This window comes from Solanum dulcamara, chromosome 12 (genome assembly GCF_947179165.1).
Source record: "Solanum dulcamara chromosome 12, daSolDulc1.2, whole genome shotgun sequence".
In the NCBI taxonomy this organism is placed as follows: Eukaryota; Viridiplantae; Streptophyta; class Magnoliopsida; order Solanales; family Solanaceae; genus Solanum; species Solanum dulcamara.
Window position 1 is genome coordinate 66,580,579 of NC_077248.1, and position 22,200 is coordinate 66,602,778.

At 34.6% G+C, this 22,200-nt stretch overlaps 4 protein-coding genes and 1 long non-coding RNA gene across 5 annotated transcripts; 3 read left to right on the forward strand and 2 right to left on the reverse strand.

Annotated features, from left to right (window-relative positions):
* Nucleotides 1–10: 10 nt before the first annotated feature.
* On the reverse strand, nucleotides 11–489 carry LOC129877004 (uncharacterized). The gene is made up of 2 exons (XR_008763451.1): nucleotides 418–489; nucleotides 11–270 (listed from the first exon to the last, which is right to left on the reverse strand). It is a non-coding gene; the product is annotated as an uncharacterized LOC129877004 (long non-coding RNA).
* Nucleotides 419–2,065, forward strand: LOC129877003 (uncharacterized). Its single transcript, XM_055952479.1, has 2 exons — nucleotides 419–1,204; nucleotides 1,935–2,065. Exons 1-2 carry the CDS (start codon nucleotides 864–866, stop codon nucleotides 1,987–1,989), a joined length of 396 nt encoding a protein of 131 aa, XP_055808454.1. The 5' UTR covers nucleotides 419–863; the 3' UTR covers nucleotides 1,990–2,065.
* A 1,588-nt stretch (nucleotides 2,066–3,653) lies between these two features.
* On the forward strand, nucleotides 3,654–7,324 carry LOC129876119 (50S ribosomal protein L24, chloroplastic-like). Its single transcript, XM_055951446.1, has 4 exons — nucleotides 3,654–3,790; nucleotides 6,259–6,297; nucleotides 6,561–6,791; nucleotides 7,006–7,324. The coding sequence occupies exons 1-4, from the start codon at nucleotides 3,686–3,688 to the stop codon at nucleotides 7,210–7,212; spliced, it is 582 nt and encodes a 193-aa protein (XP_055807421.1). The 5' UTR covers nucleotides 3,654–3,685; the 3' UTR covers nucleotides 7,213–7,324.
* Nucleotides 7,325–8,286: 962 nt separating this feature from the next.
* Nucleotides 8,287–9,675, forward strand: LOC129876120 (probable histone H2A.1). The gene is made up of 2 exons (XM_055951447.1): nucleotides 8,287–8,532; nucleotides 9,288–9,675. Exons 1-2 carry the CDS (start codon nucleotides 8,344–8,346, stop codon nucleotides 9,498–9,500), a joined length of 402 nt encoding a protein of 133 aa, XP_055807422.1. The 5' UTR covers nucleotides 8,287–8,343; the 3' UTR covers nucleotides 9,501–9,675.
* Nucleotides 9,676–13,231: 3,556 nt separating this feature from the next.
* On the reverse strand, nucleotides 13,232–22,123 carry LOC129875954 (formin-like protein 5). Its single transcript, XM_055951210.1, has 7 exons — nucleotides 20,718–22,123; nucleotides 17,688–18,381; nucleotides 16,959–17,598; nucleotides 16,677–16,876; nucleotides 15,225–15,460; nucleotides 13,951–14,803; nucleotides 13,232–13,500 (listed from the first exon to the last, which is right to left on the reverse strand). Exons 1-6 carry the CDS (start codon nucleotides 20,874–20,876, stop codon nucleotides 13,952–13,954), a joined length of 2,781 nt encoding a protein of 926 aa, XP_055807185.1. The 5' UTR covers nucleotides 20,877–22,123; the 3' UTR covers nucleotides 13,232–13,500; nucleotide 13,951.
* Nucleotides 22,124–22,200: the final 77 nt, after the last annotated feature.

The window sequence follows — 22,200 nt, forward strand, 5'->3', positions numbered from 1 at the left end:
TACAAAACGATTCAACATTAAAATTTCTATTTTATCCTTAATTAGATGAATTATAGGCAGATGAAAAAGAATGATATAATCATTAAAAAATATTTGTAATGGACCATAAAACATGTAACTCCTCTAAAAAGTTTGTTGCAAAAATAATGCAAGTTACCCACGACCTTGTAGCCAAATCCCTTTTACACACCGCTCCTTCACAGACGAGCCTTTATACACATAATTAAGTGTTGAATCCTCCAAAAATGCATTGCTCATCTGGTGTCATTTCTTACGAGCAACAAAGATAGAGGGTAAACTATGTATTAAGCCAATAATTTTACACCATAGGTTGATAGTTTTTATTTTATTTTTTTGGCAATGAATAAAATAGAGAGTACATAAATAATATTTGGCTGTAATAGTAGGAAAACTCACCAACCATCCTTGTTTATAATATGCCTCCGCACTGCTCGTAAAACCATTTGAGCCAAACTAAAATAAACGTCTCCCAAATCCAAAGAGAAACGGAGAGAGAGGGAAAAAATACACAACTTTAGTTCTATCTTAGACATTTTATCAAACACCTCTCCACCAATCTCATACGCGTTTTATCAAATCATTTATCGTTCAATCTATCATAGGCATTTTATCAAACACCTATCGTTCAATCTATCATAGGTATTTAATCAAACAACTTTCCGGCAATCTATCATATGCATTTTATCAAACACCTTTAGCACAATCTATCAAACACCTTTTGAGCGCAATCTATCACACACATTTTATCAAACAACTTTTGCGCGCAATCTATCACACACATTTTATCAAACACATTTCGTGCAATCATTATTCTTAAGTTCATATACATATACCTGGTAAATATGAAGTTTTTCGTTCAACTGGTGTCGTGTTGTGGCTGTTCATCAAAACGTGCAGAGGAAGAGGAGATCCTTGTACCTGCATCAGCTGTAACATCGTCCGATAGGAACAACATCATTATGTATAAAGGGAGGCGAAGGAGAAGACGAGGGTCGGCGAGATCAGCCGGTTCATTCCCTGAATGGAAACCGTCTCTTTCATCTATATGCGAAGATACAGATCATGCTCTGCCGCCGAGAATGGCGGCAGCTAATTCCGGCAGAAATTTGAAGAAGAAGGTCGCAGTAGCTGCTTCGCGCCCTATGAATCATCAACTCCCTCATCATCGTAATCGTAAATCCAGGTATAATGCAGATGTGGAAGTTGATTGAAATTATTTTATAAAGCATAGAACGTGAAATATGAATTTGAGTATAGTCAACAAACGTTTTTTTAATATGAATTTGAGTATTCTCAGGATAACCAACTTTTTTTTTGATGATCGAAAAATTCGTGTAGAGCCAATCAATGTGGCCAAAAACAACTTTTGAAAGTCGAAATAATGTGCACATTCTTTTATCCTTCTTCGTTTAAATATCTCATCTAGTTTGCATGCCGCAAAGCTCATAACTGTATGATCAAGAAATTCATTCGGAGCCAATCAATGTAACTAACAATAACTTTTGAAACTCAAAATAATGTGCATATTCCTTTATCCTTCTTCATTTAAACATCTGGCCTAGCTTGCATGTCGCAAAGCTCAAGGCGTGTAATACGAGAAGGAAAGGAGACTCTATACTATTGATGGAGTTTGAACCTTCCACCTATTTTCTGCCTATTCTGCAGAAAATCGAAAACTCATCAAGTTAACTCACACTCTGAGAATTAATTTCTCCCAAAACATCGGACCAATGATCAACTATGATTTTTCTTAACTTAATTAATCAACCCGAAAGAGAATGATGATGGAAATATATTGTGGCTTTCTCTTGTTCATCTTACTCTATTAATCAGATCAGTAAAATTTCCAAAACTTTCAAGTTGTTATGGTTTGATTTTCTAATTTTCATTTTTTTTTTTTTTTTTCATTTTAGGTTCTCCAGGATAGCTTGCCTTGCTGCAATGATTCCAGCCCCTTTCTTGATTTGATATTTGGACTAATCCACCTCCGGCTCTCTTTGTTATTGTAATTTTTTTAAAAAATTAAAACTCTTGTATATTATGATGTAAAGTTCGTTTTTTTAAAAAAAAATTTAAAAAATCATTATATATCTTTATGTGTATTATTAATACAAAGAATGTAATAGTTGAAGAAAAAAAAAACTAAGGTACTCCAAAGCTATATCAAAGTATATATAAACCTTGTTGAGAATATATTTGTTTAATAAGTAGTGAGTGGTGACAATAAAGGATGTGATGTAGCGGATGAGATTGTTCTGCTCATTCTTTAATCATAGATTTTAGATTCGAATTTTGGATAATTTTTTTAGTAGAAAACGCTTTTCTTGAGTTGATGTAACAACTCAAATTACCAACATAGCAGCGATATGTGTTGTATTCATATTGGGCTAGACTTGGTTTATAAATGTGGATACTACATGACTCAAATCTAAATTAATCAGACTTTAACATGGATATTGATTATCAGATGAAAAATAAAAAAAAGGGTAGTGAGTAGTTGATCCATGAGCTACACGTGATGGCAAACCCATGATTTTTTACTAAGGAGGGTCAAGATATAAAAAAGTAATCACACAAAGAAGCCAAGGAAATTTAAGATCAAATATATATACATAAAATAAAATATTAACCTTGTATATACAATGTAACTGTCCTCCAAAAGAAATTTGGGTGAACCCCTTGCTTTCACTTAGCTTTGCTCTTGCACTTATGACTTTTGAAATATAATAACAACAACATATCAAATATAATCATGTACTCAATTTTCACCTCCGAAATGTGACTTTATTTGTGGATTGATGGAAGAATTATACATGCTCGAACATAATTATTTGATATTTATGTTGGTGTAAGTAATAGGTATGCAATGACATTATTGAGATATATGCAATCTGGACCGTGTAACGATATAAGGCGTTAGTTATGGATTTACCCAATAACTTTGATTCAAATTACAAAGTACAAATAATTAATTGCATGCCCCCTTAATCAAACGAATTGTAATAATATCCCAACTTCAATCCGATAAAATTCAATTTTCGAATCTTTTTATATATCTGAACACTATCATTATCTAAAAACAACGTAAGATTACATGTGATAATCAGTTTTTATGCCTCTATTTTAAAAATATAATTCAAAACAATCATTTTCAATGCAAAAAAATACATTTTAGACAAAAATAGCCCTTGTTAAAAATGCATTGTGCTGAAATATTCTGCATTTCAGTTGGAGATATTTTATCTAAATTTGATTTCTATATTAAAAGTAAAAATTTGAGTAAGTTCAACAATGTGCCTGAATTTCGATGATTTGTATGAAAAACTATTCGTTAAAATTTTCAAAAGAAGTCGAGAGTCTAACGTAAACGACCTTTCTCTACCTTTAGGAAGTAGAAGTAGGGGTAAGGTCTAGTACATCATACTCTCTTCAAATTTAATTTGTAAAATTATACTAATACGTTATTATTGTTATAGCTAAAATTTTTAAAAATAATAATAAAATAATTACTAAATAAAAGAAAATATTACTACTAATTTCCCCAAAAGGTAGAAAAAAATATTGGGCCGGGTCAACCCATCCAAGATCCAATAAAAACTGCTGCTTCCAACTCTATCCAAAATTCCCTTTTTCTTCATACCTATTGTGAAAAGCTTTTGAAGAAATGGCGGCAATGGCAGCTCTGCAGAGCTCTTTTACTTCTCTTTCCATCTCCTCCAACTCATTTTTGGGCCAACCCTTTTCTCCTCTTCCGCTCTGCTCACCTCTGGTACTCTGCTTTACTTAACTACTCTTTTAAAAATTCATTCTTTTCTTCAATTAAAATGTTGTCTATTGATAGAATACTAGCAAATATCTCTTTTTAGTTTTGAGATAATGATCAAAAGCACATCAAAATTATCATTTTTTTGCGAGTTTTACAATATTGGTTATTTCATTTTACTATCTGGATTATCACCATCTATTGTACAACCAAGGGTGTGGCTTAGTGGTTAATGAGTCAGTTGAGAATAATGAAGTCTCAAGTTTAAATCGCAATGTAGCTAGTCATTTCTTACCATCTGTTCTAGCCTTGGTGGACAGAGTTAGGTGTATGGTGTAATTAGTCGAGGTGGATCCAAGTTGGTCCACACACCACGGTTATCAAGAAAAATTAATTATCACCATTTGTGTATTAAAACACACGTGTAATTGATAGTTGAGGTGTGTTTTATTACATGAATGAAGATAGTTTAAGTAGGATAAAAGAAGCAAGTAATAGTTAGAGTGTGAATCTCGAGAAAAAAATGATAGCTTAGTTGTGTTTTTGACTATTAACTCCTTTAACTTTTGGTTTCTCATAAGGTTCATAATGTAATCTGTTGTGTACATTTTGGTTTAAGGGTTGCTTAATAGTTAATTCTGATAAGACTTTGGATAGTGCAAAAGGGCGTGGCCTAGTTGTTAATCAAGAGTTATCTGGTATCTGTGCTGACGGTATTTAGCAGATTCCCCGTGTAATTAATTGAAGTGTGTGCAAGATGGCCTGGGGACTTGACACAGTTCTTTTTGGAATCTACTTGGATTCATCGAAAATATTGTTGGGTCCATGTCATATCCTCCAAAAGTGGTGCATTTTTGGAGTGTCCGACACAGATGCAATAACATTTTCAAAGAGTCCGAGCAACATAGACTTGAATTATCGTCTTTATCCTGACTGACCCAACAAAGAAACACACGACATATGAAAGATTTATAACCATATTCTTGCAATTCGGGTGTTTTGGGGTATAAAAGTAGGTGACATACATCTATTTTACACAATATAGGGTAGAATGTGAAGGTTATGTTTCGGTGATTACCTCAAAACAAAAAAAGATTATGTTTTGGTGATATTAGTGAGTACTAAGAGGCTATTATTGATTATAATTGTTTATTAAAATGTGTGAGACTAATTAGGAATTGGAAATTTTACAAAAGGAAAATGATTCCCGGGTAAGCTTAGTTAATGCAGTGAGTGGTAGGGATCCATTATGGGTTCGATCCTAACTAGTAAATGAAATCTCGTTCATAACTGGAGAAGGTAGAGATTAGTGAGACAGATGCATTACTCTTTGAGTGTCAAAGAAGAAAATAGTGGATTTCTCCTTTATCTTATTATCTATGTGTGTCTATTTAAAAGAATATGACTTCTGCCTATATTTGATATAAGTCCTATGGGATTTCAGGGATAGGAAATACTTTGAAGACATTTTCCTTGAGGAAATACTTCCGTAATACACAAAACAGGCATCAACTAGTCTTTGACTAGATCCAAGATTGTTAGTCAGTGAGCTCGCAATATTACTACGTGATAGTAGGTGTGAACTTAGTGTATTTCTGCGTATTTGAAATTGCTCAGTTAATGTAAAGTTCAAGTTGAGGTGGTGCGGCCCCCACACCACATCAAGACAGTGCTTTCTGTATGTAAACTGTCTTTATTTTGAGCTTACTTTCATCGACTTAATTCAAAGGAAGATGTGCCATTTAAAAAATTATCTCTACACAGAACTACTCTTCTAGGACCCTAACTGTGGCCAAATCCTTGGTTATTATAGAGGAAATCAATATTTAAGTTCTGGACAAGTAGTTTGTCGTTAGCAAAAAAAGCTGCATTTGTGGTTTAGCAAGTAAAGACATCTAACTTCCCTATGATTAATCCTCCTTTTTCGTCTTCATATTGATATATTAGGTATGTGTTGACTATCCTACAAGCACCTACTTCTTGTGCTAGTAGATGTAACATTCTTCACCTTTCTGGTTTGCCTCCTGAAATGCGGAAAATTACTGGTAGATGCTTGAACAGATCAGGCTTTATCCTTGTAGTTGGTAACGGGCAGCATCTCTTGAGCCCATATGCAATACTGAGGAGGGCTGATTAGGTTGCATTACTACTTACGTGTATGACTATATTAATAAATCTGAACGTGTAGTTGAAGAGAACAACTTCTATGTGGAAGTCGATAGTCCAGATTGTACAGCATAATAAGTTATTAAATGAAGCTACTAAACATCGTTAGCAATTGAAGCAAAATATAGACTTCTAAATATCTTCGTCAAAATATGGACTTGTTATTAGGTTAATGCCCCTTGCTGCAATTGCTCACTAGCCCTCTTTTGTTATCCTGTTTATGTGACTTCTTTTCTCACGCGTCAAGCTGCAACAAGATTATTTTCTTGTTCAATTATGACAGTTTTCAAGTGATAATTAATTTGCAGGTCAAATCAACACAAACTCCAGGTTCCATTGTAGCCAAGGTTGGTATCTTTCGATCCGTTTCTGTTTTTTTTTTTAGTTCTATCTGGTGATGAATAATTTTATGACCCAAATAGAAGATTTACAGGAGCAAATGTAATCTGCTGATGATCTATGGGCTAAAATGCTTTAACATTACTCTCCGTTATGAAAATCCCATGCCAGTTGCAAGGCAAATATAGTATCTTGTAGTTCAACTTCCATTTTTCCGTGACAAGAAATTTATTCTGTGTAAAAAGGGTCTTCATTTTCATTTCTTCTGCAGCTCAAGCGATGGGAACGGAAAAAGTGTAAGCCAAACAGTCTTCCTGTGCTACACAAAATGCATGTAAAACTCGGAGATACAGTAAAAGTCATATCTGGCCACGACAAAGGTAAGGTTGGAGAGATCACTGAGATTATCAAGCACAACAGCAAAGTCGTCATAAGAGAGATAAACTTGAAAACTAAGCATGTGAAGAGTAGGAGTGAGGATGAACCAGGCCAAATAGTCAAGGTTTTTTCGATTTCTTTCCTTCTCACTGTATCCACATTGCCCGAAAGTTAATCTTTAGTCTCTCTTTTGTTATGTACTATGTTGCTCGGACTCTTCAAAAATGCTGACAGGTGCATGTCAGGTCCTCCAAAAGTACTGCATTTTTGGATAGTCCGAGCAACATAGGTTAATCAGTACTCGTGTGGAAGTAACTGTTTGGGTGTTGTGCTTTCAGATTGAAGCTCCCATTCACAGCTCGAACGTGATGCTTTACTCGAAAGACCAGAAGGTAGCCAGTCGGGTGGGTCATAAGACACTCGACAATGGTAAAAGGGTCCGGTATCTCATTAAAACAGGGGAAATCATCGATAGTGCGGAGAGCTGGAAGAGAGCTGTCAAAGAGAAGGAGAAAACAACAGAAGCAGTGACTGCTTCTTCTTAGAAGGCTAGCTTGTGAATTCTAGTTATTGTATTTTCTTGAACTCTCCATTAATTTGATAACAATTTTGTATTTATACCTATTATTATACAAGCTCCATACCCCTTCTGAAAAACCTGAGCCAAAAGTCTATCTGAAACAACTCCCTATCCTATAAAGGTAGGTGTAAGATTTGTGTATATCCTAACCTTTTCTGACCTCACTTGTGATACTACACTGGGTATGCTATTGTTATTTATACAAGTTTCATACCAAAATTGGTGCATTTAGCTCCAAAGGAAAGCTTGATAGGCAGCGACAAAACTATGATTTTTCACTAAAGAGATTTGAAACATAAAAAAGTAAACACATGAAGAAATTAAAGGAATTAACATTTATTATATGCAAATAACAATATTTTTTACTTTATATGTACTTGTAAATACACGGTAAGACTACGTACAATAGATACTTGTGGTTCAGTCTTTTCCGATTTAGTTTTTTCTTATTAGTGAACTTTGCTCTTTTTTAGTTGGAGGATACTTGGAACCAAAAACATAGACTACATGTCTTTAACGACAAATGACATACAACAAAAACATATTAAGTGTAATTTCATAAATAAAATTTAAAAAAGGAGTCACAAATATTCATTATGTAAACTTGCAAGTCATAAATAAAACTTTGAGAAAGAGTCTAAACATAAACTCAAAAAGATTACAAATATTCATTTCGTTGATAAGTAAATCATAAAATTACATTCCCTCCTTCAATTATACAAATAAATTCAATTAGAACATGCATAAGGTTTTTGTCTTATTGAAACAAATACATATTATAATTAAAAGAAATGACATATTTATATATATATATTTATTTTTTGTTTGTAATGGCAAACGTATTGCAAATACAGTAAATTAGTAAGGATATTTCCGTCACTCAAAAGTCCCTACGAAACCCCGAGCTCTTACTTTACATCTCACCGTTAATTCCAACCTAATCCAACGGCTTAAATTCACGATCCGCGTGATTTACTCCTATTGGTCCAATTCAAAATCCTTCATCTATATATAAACGCTTCAAAATTCCCCATAAATCTCAGCTCAATTTTTTTGCTTTCGAATTTCAAACCAAAAAAAAAAAAAATCTCCATTAATGGCTGGTAGAGGCAAAACCCTAGGTTCAGGAACAGCAAAGAAGGCTACTTCTCGTAGTAGCAAAGCTGGTCTTCAGTTTCCGGTAGGTCGTATTGCTCGGTTTCTGAAAGCCGGCAAGTATGCTGAACGTGTAGGTGCCGGAGCTCCGGTTTATCTAGCTGCTGTTCTGGAATACCTTGCAGCTGAGGTTAATTTCGTCATTTGATACTTTAATTGTTTGAATTTTGTGTAAATTGATTTCTAGGGTTGGAATGGTAGGGTTTGGAATTCCTATTTATTAGTTAGATTTTTTAGCTAATTATTGTGTAAATTGATTGCTAGGGTTTTGAAATTCTTTCGGTTTAGGTGGATTTTTAGCTCTAATGATTTGTAATTTCGTCATTTGTCTATTTAATTGTTTAATTTTTGTGTAAATTGATTTCTAGGGTTTGAAATTTGTTCGGTTTTGGTGCATTGTTATATCTAATAATTTGGGTGGTGAGCTCAAATTAACCTAATTTTTGAGCTTATAAAGCTCACTGTACACATAATAGATGGTTTGAGGAGCTCAAATTAACCTAACTGTCTAATTTTTGGTTAATTTTGATATTAATTTCTCAAATCTTTGAATATCATTACAGAAATTGTTTCATTGGGTATGTTAGTTGTGGTTGTATAAGTCATTATCAAAGAAGAAATTGTTTTGCTCTTCCAATTGTGTTAGTATTCTATAAATTACTGTAGGAATTTGCTTCTACCTTTTCATTGTTATTGTTATCCCTACAAAATATTAGATCTGTTTGTATAGGGACTTGATCTTATTAGTGAATTTGGTACTACTAGTTCATATTGATCAAAGTCCAAGTGTGACCCTATCATTGAAGTATGAGTTCGATAGATAATTTGGTCTGTCAATGATTCTTTTTCTGGGTTTCTGATTTTTGGGGTTTTGTGTTGTTACAGGTTCTTGAATTGGCTGGAAATGCAGCAAGGGACAACAAGAAGACCAGAATTGTACCAAGGCATATTCAGTTGGCAGTGAGGAACGATGAGGAACTGAGCAAACTTCTTGGAGACGTGACTATTGCTAATGGAGGTGTGATGCCCAACATTCACAACCTTTTGCTTCCAAAGAAAACTGGTGGTTCATCAAAGCCATCTGCTGATGAAGATTAAAGAAAAAGACTTAGTCTTGATTTCTTAGTTAGCTTGTGTTGTTCTTTTCTTGGAATAGTATTAAGGATTTGCTAGTGTTTTCTTAGTTGTTTAGTAGGTGGGGGTGTGGGGTTTATGTTTGTTTGTGTATACAAATGATTGAGCAATGAATGGAAGACCAATGTCTATTTTCTTATTTTCTACTCTTGTTGAACTCAATTTTTTTATTTTATATATAGCTAATAGACGAATGAGAACATGTTCAAAAAAGAAATTCAAATTTTTAAGTGAAAGTGTCTAATTGAATCAAGTGAGTATCTTGACAAGTTTAACGATCTTGTTTCATTGGGCATGTTGTTGATGTTATTGTTCGTTGACCCTTGGAACTTTGTTGCATCAAAAGAATAAAGAACAACTCATTATTGTGATTTCATTATCTACCAAATTACAATCTCTAAGGTAAACCTTTTAAGAAAGTATTAACTAGATGGAGATCTTTAAGGTGTTAAATGAATTTGTTGTAACAATATTGAATAAATAATAAAAATATAATATAGAGTTAAAGTATATTCTATCTTTTTCATATCTTACCCTTCATAGAAATGACAATACCATATACATAATAGTAATCAACAGAGCTACTTTGTTCAATTACATTATTAAACAAAGAATCATCAACTACGCTTTAGGAAATAAAAATGAACGGGGATTATTACTCTAACAAAATGAATGACAAAATAATCCTCCCTTTTTGGTCGAAAATTCGGACCTAATTTAAGTCTCTTATTTTTCTTTTTGGTGTATTCTAAAAATAGTCGCTTTTTTATATTTAGTAAGTTTCAATTCTAAAATTATACACAGACAAATTTAACATCACAAGACTTAAAAAGGATTTGACACATCTTTAATTTAAGATCCTAATAATCAATTTTTTTCTATATTTCTTAAATTTTGTATCAAATCAAACTAATATACTTAAATTGAAATGGAGAGAATTATCAAACGAAAATACTATCATGTATAGAGAATTAGTGGGGGATTTTAGGGTGTAAATATAATATATTATTCAATTTTAGAAACCTTTTCTCTTAGAAACCTACCATTTTTATGAACTATGTTTAGGTTACTTTTTTTTAGGGGGGGTTAATTTTACTAACCTAATACTTTTATGAAATGAAAATCTTATACCTATTTCAATTAAGATAATTAGGCTAAACATTATGGCTATAAATGCTTAGTCTGCCTTTGGTTTCTAATATGCAATTTTTTTTTTAGGTTCTAACTACCTCTTTACCCTTGTATTAGTGATCTATTATTGGAAAAAAAAATGACAATATATGTTTCTTCTCCCAATAATTGGTAGTATGTCCATTTTTTCGATTACGTGACTATTGTTCATCGCGTTTAATTCTTAGTCAGATAGAGAGATGTTCCTATGTACAAAGTACTATGCATAATTCAGCATTAGCGGGATTCAGAGATATTGCACGAGATGATAAGGGGAGGCGGGTAGGAGGATTCATCGAGTGACTAGGTGTGGTAGCAACATCGTGCCTCACAAGTTGTCGGCCATAAACGGCGAATAGGGACAGCTCAAGCTAATCAGTGATCTAAAGCCAAAAATAAAGTCTATTCTTCTAGTTTTTTGAGATGCAAAGTTTTTTTTTTAATGAAAATGTTTAACTTTTTCTATAAATAGTATTCTGTTCATTTTAATATTTTGTCTGATTTTGACTTGACACGAAATTTAAAAAGTAAAGTAAATTTTGGAATCGTATGATCTTAAACTAAAGATATATATACCAAAATATCTTTTAATCTTGTGATCTTAAAGATGTTAGGTGAAAAGTTAAATTTAAAAGTTTGACAAAAAAGAAAGAAACATTCTTTAACATTTCGAAACTAACTAAAAAAAATAAAGAAGACAACTAAATTAAAAGGCACGATATAATTTTTTCTTAAAAAAAAACTTGTAATAATTTATTATTACTGAAAAATGAAATACCTAAAATTTGGGGGTCTAAGACGGATGTTTTATATTTAAAGGCATTGAGCCGTCCTTGACGATTGGCTGACCTCGATGAGTCGAGTGATGGCATTGATGATGCTGAGTAAGGGAGACGCCGTCGACAATCACCTCTACGTATAACATTTGTAAATTTTAAAAATATATAATGATATTATATTGAAATATATTTTTGTTAATTCATGTCCTAAGCTTTTTAGTTTGTTTATTTCCATTGTATGTAGTTAGGATTTATGTTTATGTTTGGTTGTGTATACAACTATTGAAGCAATAAATATTGAAGGACCAATATCTATCTTCTTGAAATCAATGTTCATGGAAAAGCAATTTAATCCTAGGGTTATAATTTCGAGATATCTTGGTTTTAAATCAAACTATCAGAAGTGATGTTACTTAGATAAGAGTTTATTATTCATCAAATTTCAAATGAGGAAATACATCAAAAATTCTTACAATAAAATTTACTTTAGTACTTTAGTTATACATGCGTTTAAATATTTTCCTTAACAACTTTCAACTGAATTAAATACCACCTTAAAAGCGAGTGAAGACATTTTTAAAAAAAATTATACACATGACATTTTTTTATAGGTCAACATATAATAAATATTTTAAATATTATTTTCTTGATATATTAACTTTTATTAAAATATATAAATTTTCTTACTGGCCACACTTTTAAAAAATATTTTTCTCTCTTTATTCTTTTTGCTTCTTCTTCATTGAAGCATCACTTTTTCCTCCATCTTCATCTTCAACTCTGTCATACCCATTCGAATCGAAATACCAATTACATGTTTGCCTTGAAATTTCAGCTTTAAAGAATGAGGCATCAGCGAAATTGACAAAGAATGATTTCAATTTTTCAGACTTATCTCTATTTTGTCACTGATTCGCCATTGATGAACATCTTGGTGAGAAATTAAGATACATTAATGGTGATTTATTTTTAGAGGAAGCCTCCATTCTTATTTGCTTTTAAAATTATAGATATATAAAAAATGTAAAGAACATTTTAAAAAAATATATAGAGAGATTCACCGGATGAAATATCCGGCAAAATTTTCAACCATCTGTTCATCAAAAAATTAGTTGCAGATCTCATTTTGTTGGAAAAGAAAGAAAGGAAGAGGATAATGAAAAAAAAGAAAAGAAAATAGCTCGCCAGAAAATTTGAAGAGGAAAAAAAATGGAACAGTGAAAGACAAAAATAATGAAGAAAGAAGTGAGGGGGTGGGTGGACGCGGGGGCGGGGTTGGGGAAAAATAAAAAAGGACCATATTTTATATTTTGATTTTAAAAATATATATTTTAATTAATTAAATAATTAGGATAAATTAATTTTAAGAAGTGTTAAAAAGATAAATAAAATTAATGATGTGATGTTGATATGGTTATGTTGTGGCACTTACATGGCGATAATGTAGCAGTGAGAGTGGTATTATGATCTCAGCGTGATACTTAATTCATTTCAAAATATATTAAATTCTCATGTAGTTAAAATACTAAAATAAGTTTTGCGTATTTCCTCAATTTCAAATCATGTCATTAGCCTTTTGAAATCTCTTATTTTTGAATGATATGTAATGATTTCTCTATCATTTGCTTGCGTTGATATTTTGTTTAAAAAAAAATTACTTTGATATTATGTTATTTGAATCGAGAATCTTTCCTAAACAACCTCTCCCATGTTATTGGATAAAGCACTTGCAATGAAATGAGACAGCAGGGAATTATAATGAATAATACAGCTACTTTGTTCAATCACATTTTTTTTAAAAAAATTATCAACTAAACTGAAGAAAAAATGAATGAGAATTTTCCTAACTACTCTTTTTAAGTACAAGTGGAACTTCAATTAAGAAAAATATGTGAAATAGAGCCATGTAATAGCCATATCGTCGTCTTTCAACAACTCCAACCATCTCCGCTGCCTCAAATTGAGAATGTCATTTCCCTATTTACCATACTTGAGCTCTAAAATGACTCGGATCCCTGCATCGACGATAACGAAAAACAAATTTAACATGCATGTATACACAACATTAGGATTTAACATAAAGTTTCACATACAACATAATATGGTACTAATGACTCAGTAACAATAAAAGATCAAAAGATTTCGATTCTTAGGAATGTGTTGTTCGGGTCAGCTCATAGGCATATCGATTACCGCCTCCCTACTAAAACAGGTACCTGGTAACTCAGCTCACTCAGACTTGAGCATATGGGGGGAAAGATTACCTAGTGTTTAAGATTTGAACTCTAGTTTCCGAGGATTAGTAGACACTTCATCGACTACTAGGCTACACCCTCGGGTGTGTCTAGACTTGTGTGCTAAGATTATGATATTTTCACCAATTCAACTTCCCAACTATCATATCATAATTTGATCAGTGGATTGTTTCAAGTAAATTAGGAAAAACAAAGCCAGGTTCACCTTACCTTAAGAAGTATCATCATCTGAACTAGAATCATCAATTCTCCTATCTGTGATAGCTGGAAAAAGCTTCTGTCGGAGATCGAGGGATGGAGGATTGGTGGACTCTGAAGTTTTACTTGCCAAATTCTCCTTCTTTGGCATGCCGTTTCGCTTTCTCTGAGCATTTTTCACCTCTATGCATACCTTATCTAATATTATCAGAAAATCTCGAACGATAACAAATAATCGTAAACCTTCATCTTTCCCTGCATTTCCGTGGAAATAATCTCCCGTGTTTTTAACTTGGGCCATAATTCTTTTTTCTTCCTCGAATAACCACATGATGTCAAGCTCAGCATCCTGCACAAAACTCTTCAGGGTCTGGTGAAACCGGTTTTCATCATCTACGTTCTTCATTTCTGAATTTAGGAAATCCCGTGATTGTTTTAGTGCACGACCAAGCTTGGATACTGTGCCTGTTAAGCTGTCCGCGTCCAAAATTGCAGCTTTTTTCACATTTTCAAGTTCACTACTCAAACCTGAAACAACCTGTAGACCAGTACTTTGATAATACTCCTCTGACTCTTGAGACTGATCCTCGGGTAAATCATCAGACTTGATGCTCGACACGCTCCCTCGATCCCTGGCACGGGCAGCTCGTATACCTTCTGAACGGACTATCTCTTGAACAACAAAATGCAACAACGTAGTTTTCCCGTCTATTCCTTTTACATCTGATAGTTTCAGAAGTGTGTCAAGTTTAAATGCTTGAGCACCACCACGAAATGTTCCATCATTCATACGATTGCCAGTTTTTAAAACAGCCTCAAGGAGCTTGTGAAACAGCCTGCTCTTCCGGAGTTCTGTGCAAGCAGCCTGAAGCATAAAATAAGATGCACCAAACACCAATGTCAGTATATTTGTAGAAAACAAAGGAATGTTAAGGTTACAAATGTAAAGTGCAAGAGAGATTCTGCAATGATACACTCCCTCCGTTTCAATTTGTTTGTTTTACCTTTTTTTTTAGTCTGTTTCAAAAAGAATGCCTCTTTCGTTTTTTGGCAATTCTTTAATTATAACTTTCCACATGACATGTTTAAGACCACAATATCAAAGGTCGTTCAAGTACATTTTACACATCTTTAGTTTAAAACCACAAGATTCAAAAGTCTTCTTCACTTTCTTAAACGTTGTGCCAAGTCAAAACCAGACAAACAAAATGAAACAAAGGGAATATAAGTGAGGAACATTTACTCATAATCCAACAGTTCATCACAACCAGGAACATTTATCTCACCTCCAAGGTAGCAAATGATTCTTTAGCCATTGATGCCTCCTCCTGAAGACTGCACATAAAGAGCAAGGATTCCAGTCTCTTGAAAGCAAATGGAATATCAACCAAGACTTTCAGGAATCGTTCCGCAGGCCCAAGCCGAGAGAGATCCCCATTGTAGAGCCTCAGCTTCAATTCTTCGTCAGCAGTTGGTGCCATCTTAAGCAAAGTTTGAAGGAGTTCAGGAGGAAGCTCATTTCCTGAGTCGGAATAAAACATTAGTCACTGTTGTCATAGATGCAAATATACAACCAATATTTCCATTTCCAAGAAATTGACCCAACCAATATACAACAACAACAACAACAACGAACCCAGTGTGGTCCCACCATGTGGGGTCTGGGGAGGGTAGAGTGTACGCAGACCTAACCCCCACCTTAAAAGGTAGGGCGGCTGTTTCCGAAAGACCCAACCAATATACAAGTATACTAATGTTTCACCACTTGACTGTGAGGGAAGTAGAAATTCTTCTTACAAGAGAATAATCATTCTGATCATGATTATAGTGACCTGTCCTGAAGTGGTGCTACTTTTTTATTTCTAAAAGAACGTTTATCAGATAATGTACAATCAATGTTTATAAAATCCCGTCAATCAGACAGGTCAATGACCATGCAAAGTAAGCCTCGCAGCAAAGTCTTGACGATAATCTGATGTTGCAGATAGATAATGCTCACAGCAGGAGTAAAGCTGCTCTTAAAGTACATGGGGTTGCAGAGCCAAAGATGTAGAAAGGAAAAAATAGTACACCGAAGAGACGATGGCCTTCTTAATGATAAGATGCACAAATACGTTGAAGGGGCAGAAACAGAAAACTGGGAACAGACCGAAAACTAGAGAAATAAATGAAGTACTGTGTATCATATGTCTTTTTGAAAGAATACATGGGTTGGGTCTTCAAGGGTACATCAGTCGGGCAGTTCCGTAAATGCTTCAGGCAAGAGACAAATCTAACACTACTGCTCAAATTAACAAGGAAAAGAAGAAATATGTATAATAATGTATGAATTGATACTAATTCCTCCATTCTCATATTACCTACATTTATGATTTACCTATCCCGAATTGACGTCACCCCTGGCCTGTAAAATGAAAAACTTTTCCTTTTCCAAGAATTCATAATCATATAAACTCATACTATCTACATTGTCTTTACCATGACTAGAAAACTTTGTAGGAAATCAATTCACTTTTGGGAAAACTATCACTGTTGAGGTCGACCTCAAACCTAGTTAATCACAATAACACCCACATGTGCGAAATGAACACTTTTTTTGGGTGGGGGTGGGGGCGGAGGTGGGAATGGGGGTGGTGGGAACAATAAAGCATGTTCTTCAATAAGGTTATAAAACTATCAATTTTAGTGTTTCTTAATCTTGATATATTAAAGGGAGAAAGAAAGGAACAGGAGATCACCTTCTTTAAGGGCATCGCAAACTTCTTCAGTTGTCACGTTTAAGGCTTTAAGAAGAATAGATAAATTCTGTGCCTTCTTTTGATCAATAATTTGAACATATTGTTTGGAAGCATCTTGGAACGTAGAGTCCTTTGGACCATTCTTGTCTTTATCGGCATGAGCATATCCAAAGAGACTCTCTATCATGTCTTCATCAAATCTGTCAAACAAAATTCACTGTCCATGAAGCACCTTAATCAAAAAATAATAGAGCAACACCACACAAGAAAAAATACACTTACTGGAAAGATCCTGATTTGATTTGATGCCAAACCATTGAATGGTCAGGGTTTGCTAGAACCTTATCCCAGAAGAAAGGCTTTAGCTTCGTTTTAGAAGGATCACTCCCTGATCCCTCAGTTGATGCACTAGAGGATGCATTTGATCCAAGAGGCGATGGTCGAGGTGGCTTCAAGCCTGTGGGAGGAGGACGAGGTGGAGGAACACCAGGGCCTGGAGGTGGTGGCGGACGAGGACCAGCCTTAGCACGAATTGGTATGGGTGGTGGTGGAGGCGGCCCTGGTGCAGGAGGACGTGGACCGCCAGCTGAAGGCTTCGGTGGTGGTGGAGGTGGGGCTGGAGCAGTGAGATTGGCTGTCTTGGCAGGAGGTAGTGGTGGAGGGGCTGGACTAGCAGGATCTTCAAAAGGATTCACCCTACCAGGTGGAGGCTTAAGCGGAGGCTGTCCATGCATCCCCATCCCTCCAGGCGGTATCTGCGCAGAATCCCCTGCTGCAGCCACAGCAATGCCCGTAACAGTTCCCAAAGGGATCTCACTTTTAGAACCATTAAGAGAGTTCGGCTCCATGTAGAAATTTTTACCCATTTTATTATGGGAATCATCACTGACTGAATGAGTACCGGCATTACCATGTATTGAAGCTGAAAGATTGAAGTCCCAGAAACATCAGTACACCAAAAGCCAAAATCAATTTATATATACAAAAGAGAAACAAGGAATAGAGATGTACCAACAGAATAGTCACTTATGCTTAGGCTAAGAAGAGGCCTCTCGTCATTTTTTCCCTTTCTGTATCCAACCCCACAAACCTTGCAATAGCATATAAAAAAGAGCGCAACAACAATAAATGTAACTGCAGCAGTCACAAGAACTGCAACCAAAACAGTTTTAGTGTTGCTTTTTTTCTTATTTGATTGACCATCCGAAGTAGAGTTTTGGCTAGCAGAAGACTGATCGCTAGGAGCAGAGCTTTTGCTTGAATCATTGTAGTCTCGAGGAAAAAATGGCTTCGTAGGAGGACGGGCAGGTGGCGGAGAATTGGGAGTTTCAGAACTGGATGTAGCTGGAGCTGGAGCTGGAGCTGGAGCAGGAGCAGGAGCATCTCCAACCTGAAGCAATTCACGCCGTCTAGGTGCACTGTACCAAGAAAAGAGGAAGTCCATACACCTGGTGTACCATGTAGGTGAATGCTTCTCCTCTCCAGAAATAAGAAACAGCAGATTTTTCTTCACTAAACAAGCCACAAGGGCTTCCTTGGTGAGTAGATTGACATTTTTCTCTTTATTTTCAGTTAATGATCTTCTGTTAGAAAAGATTCCTCTGCCCCCACTTGCTTCTTCTACAAGACCACTAAACTCAAGATCTTTAATAGCTTCATTGGAATGTACCAACTCTAGCCTACAGTTCAACCATAACTCTTCAGCCTGCAGCAGAAAGATTACAATCAGAACTGCTTATGAATAGTTATTGCCAAAGATGTACAAATCAAAATAATACTCCCTCCGTTTCAACTTGTTTGTCCGTTTTGACTAGGCACGAAATTTAAGTAAGTAAAAGACTTTTAAAGCTTGTGGTCTTAAACTAAAGGTACATAGAATGTACCAAAATGTTCTTTAATCATATGCTCTTGAACATGCAATGTGGAAAGTTAGAATAAAGAGCTGTAAAAAAAAAGAGGCATTCTTTTTGAAACGGACAAAATAGGAAAGTAAGACAAGCAACTTGAAATGGAGGAAGCATTAAATCAGAGGGGAGAGCTATTGATGCTTGTCTGAATTAAAGAACATGGAAGTAAGGAAACTTGAGGGATGTTATTTGGAACTGCTCTGGAAAGAGCGACTGAAGTTTGGACCAATATAAAGGGAATTGGAAGTAGGGAAATCGAAAAAAGGAAAATAAAGAGAAGTTCAATGTAATATTGTCAAAAGCGTAAAGCATAAAAAGTTGGGTGTAGATCTATTGGGGCTTTAAGCGCAAAATGCAATTAAATGAGCCTTTAGTGAAAAAAAATAAAAAAAAAGAGTGAAAATTATGCATGTAAGATACAAAATATATATATAAACACAGAGTGCAAATATATGGCCAAAGGATTTGAAACAACTACAATCAAGTGAAATATATAACGTAAAAATCAATTCAATCAAGTTCCTAAAACAATTTTATATTTCAGATTCAGATGCAAAAGTATTAATTAAGTTTTCTAATCATTTTAGTGACTAGTTTCTTTTATTAACATTTTATTCTCTATTCTTGGTCACTATCATTTCATAATAAAGCCTCCATATCAATAAAGATATCGCATAACCAGCTATATTTATTCAATAAAACCACCCTCTCCAAGACGAGCCACTTAGGCCAATAAAGTGCACTCAAGCAATATGAAGTCCCAACCTATGATGCATCTCAAGTAGCCTTTAATAATATTACTTGGTGCCTAAAATGAAGCATTGCCAAAACAAAACGAGGCAAAGCACCCAACCTACACTGCATCTAAATTTCAGGGCTTAAACGTGCCTTGAGCAAGCCTAAGGCATCAATAACACTATAAGGAACAGAGCATTAGTAAATGACCCAAGCACAGCTGTCAAAGGCTAAAAGAACAGAAAAGTACCAAGGTTTGCTAACACTTCGGGAGTAAAGTGCAATAAAGCATGAACATTGACGAACAAAGGTGCTAATGACACACACACACTTATATGTATGTGCATATGTCATGCAAGGAAAAATAATTGTAAAATGTGAATGAAAACAATTACTATTTGAACAAAATAATATAAAGCACCATAGCTAAACGAAATATTGCAAGAATTATAGGAATTGACACATCTAGAACTATAATGAAATGAGAAGTCAGAGTTTAGCAGCAATAAGGGGATAGTACATTTTATATCGGCTCCTATTTTAAAGTCGTATTTGTGGATTCTCTTCTTCAATAATAGTTCATAAGGTAGATAGCGTGGAGACGAATTTTTGAATTTGAGTTACTCTGTGCTAAGAGATTTTCTATGGATTTTTAGTGGGTAAATAGCACAGTTGAATCACCTAGTTGATCTCGGGAATTAATTCAAGCTTCCATCTAAATGAAGTCATGCATAGATTGTTCACGATCCTCCACAAAATGCCACATCAAATGCTTCACAAACTAAGAGGTCATGCTAAAAGCAGGAAAATTACTACATAATACAAAAATTGTGAATATGGACATAGAAACATATGCTCATTACAACGAATTGTGCTGCATATTCCTAAAAGTGGTGGGATCAAGTAATGCTAACTTCTCATCAATCTGGTCCATAGAAGCAATCCATGATGTTCATCTTTATCCACTTCTTTTTTTAGTAGAAATTAAGTACAGCAACATACCCAGTGTAATCCCACAAGTGGAGTCTGGGAAGGAGTATGTATGCAGCCTTACCCCTACCTTGTGAAGGTAGAGAGGTGGTTTCCGATAGACCCTCGGCTCAAGTGAAGCATATCAAAATCAGTAAGAAAAGGTAATATGGTAATAAAGAAACCATATGGAAAATAATGGAGAAAAAAACACTAGCAAACACTTTTAGTAGGATAACTGAAGCAAAGAAAACAACAGGTAACAGTAAAATCTAAGAATACACCAGTAGGAGAGTTACTAACAAAAATACTGATAAGAGAAACTAAACAATGCTCGACTACCTACTAAGTAAACAGAAAAAAAAACTTTAAAAGCAATTGATATTGAAGCAGTGTGTAAAAGTAAGTCAGCTAAAGAAGAAAGGAGTACCAATTCCTGGTTGATCGGCAGAGAACTGATTTGGTTGGCCAATAAATGTTCCTCTGGCCTTTTGCTTTCAGGATTAGATGCCACTATAGTGAAAAGCATAACGATGAAAACAGACAATTGGGCTACTTCTCTCACACCCATATTCTCTTGAATCAGCATCAACAAAGCAGACAATGCTTATCATGAATAACTTAAACCTCCCAACAACACCAGTTAACCAAAAGAGTGTTCAACCCCTTCAGACAATCTCACAAAGATCAAGTCTTTGCTATATTTACCACCAACCCTGTTGCATTCTACTGAAGAACACCTTTCAGATATCGAAATCACGAAATCTCCAACAAGAATCTTCTAATTTTCAAGCAAAAAACTCAAGAATCACTAGTATCAAACACCTATAAAATCCAATAGAGCAAAAGAGCTTACAGCCCTCTCTTCTAAATCCCACAAAAGATAAGTCTTTGCTGCATTTACCACCAACACAATTCAGTTTTTTTCAAAGAACACCTCTCAAAATATCTTAAATCACAAACTTCCCACAACAATCTCACTGACCCACCTCAGATTTACAAGGAAAATACTCAAGAAACAGCATCATCAAACACCTGGAAAAACTAATAGACCAAAAAGAGCTGAAAATCTCACAAATGGTCAAGTCTTTGCTGCAATTATCACCAACCCAATTATAGCCTTCTGAAGAAGACCTGTCAAAATATCTAAATCAGAAACTTCCCAACAACAATCTCACTAACCCGCTTCAGATTTTCAAGCAAAACACTCAAGAAACAGTGACATCAAACACCTGGCAAAACCCAATAGAGCAAAAGTGCTTTCAATCCCCCTCCTAAAAATCCCTCTAAATCACAAACTTCCCAACAAAAATCTCAATGACCCACCTCAAGAAACAGTAACATCAAACACCTGACAAAACCAATAGAGCAAAAGAGCTAAAAATCCCACAAAAAGGTCAAGTCTTTGCTGTATTTACCACCAACCCCATTGCAGTCTTCTCAAAATCTCTAAAATCACAAACTTCCCAACAACAATCTCACTAACCCACCTCAGATTTCTCATGCAAGAACTCAAAACAGTGGAGTATCAAACACAAACACTGCACAAAACCTTAAAATAGACCAAAAATAACTCAGCTTTAACACAAAAACCAACTAACCGAATCAAGAAGTAGTCAATTCAAGAAGGTAGCTTTCCAAAAAAACAAACAAGAATAAACTCCAATGAATTTGTCATCAAACCCCAAATTCTTCCAGTTGGATTTTTTTTATCAGATCAAACAAAATAAACTAAAATTGTACTGCAAATACAAAAAGAATTGTAAAGGGTGGGTTTAGGGAAGGCGCGTGAGTTGACTAGAAAATTTTTCTTTGGTGGAAAATTAAAACTTTTTCTTCCATGAGGAGGCGCCGTGTATCAATGCTGACAATGATTATTATTTTTTTGAGAAAAGATAAATATTGGAAACATC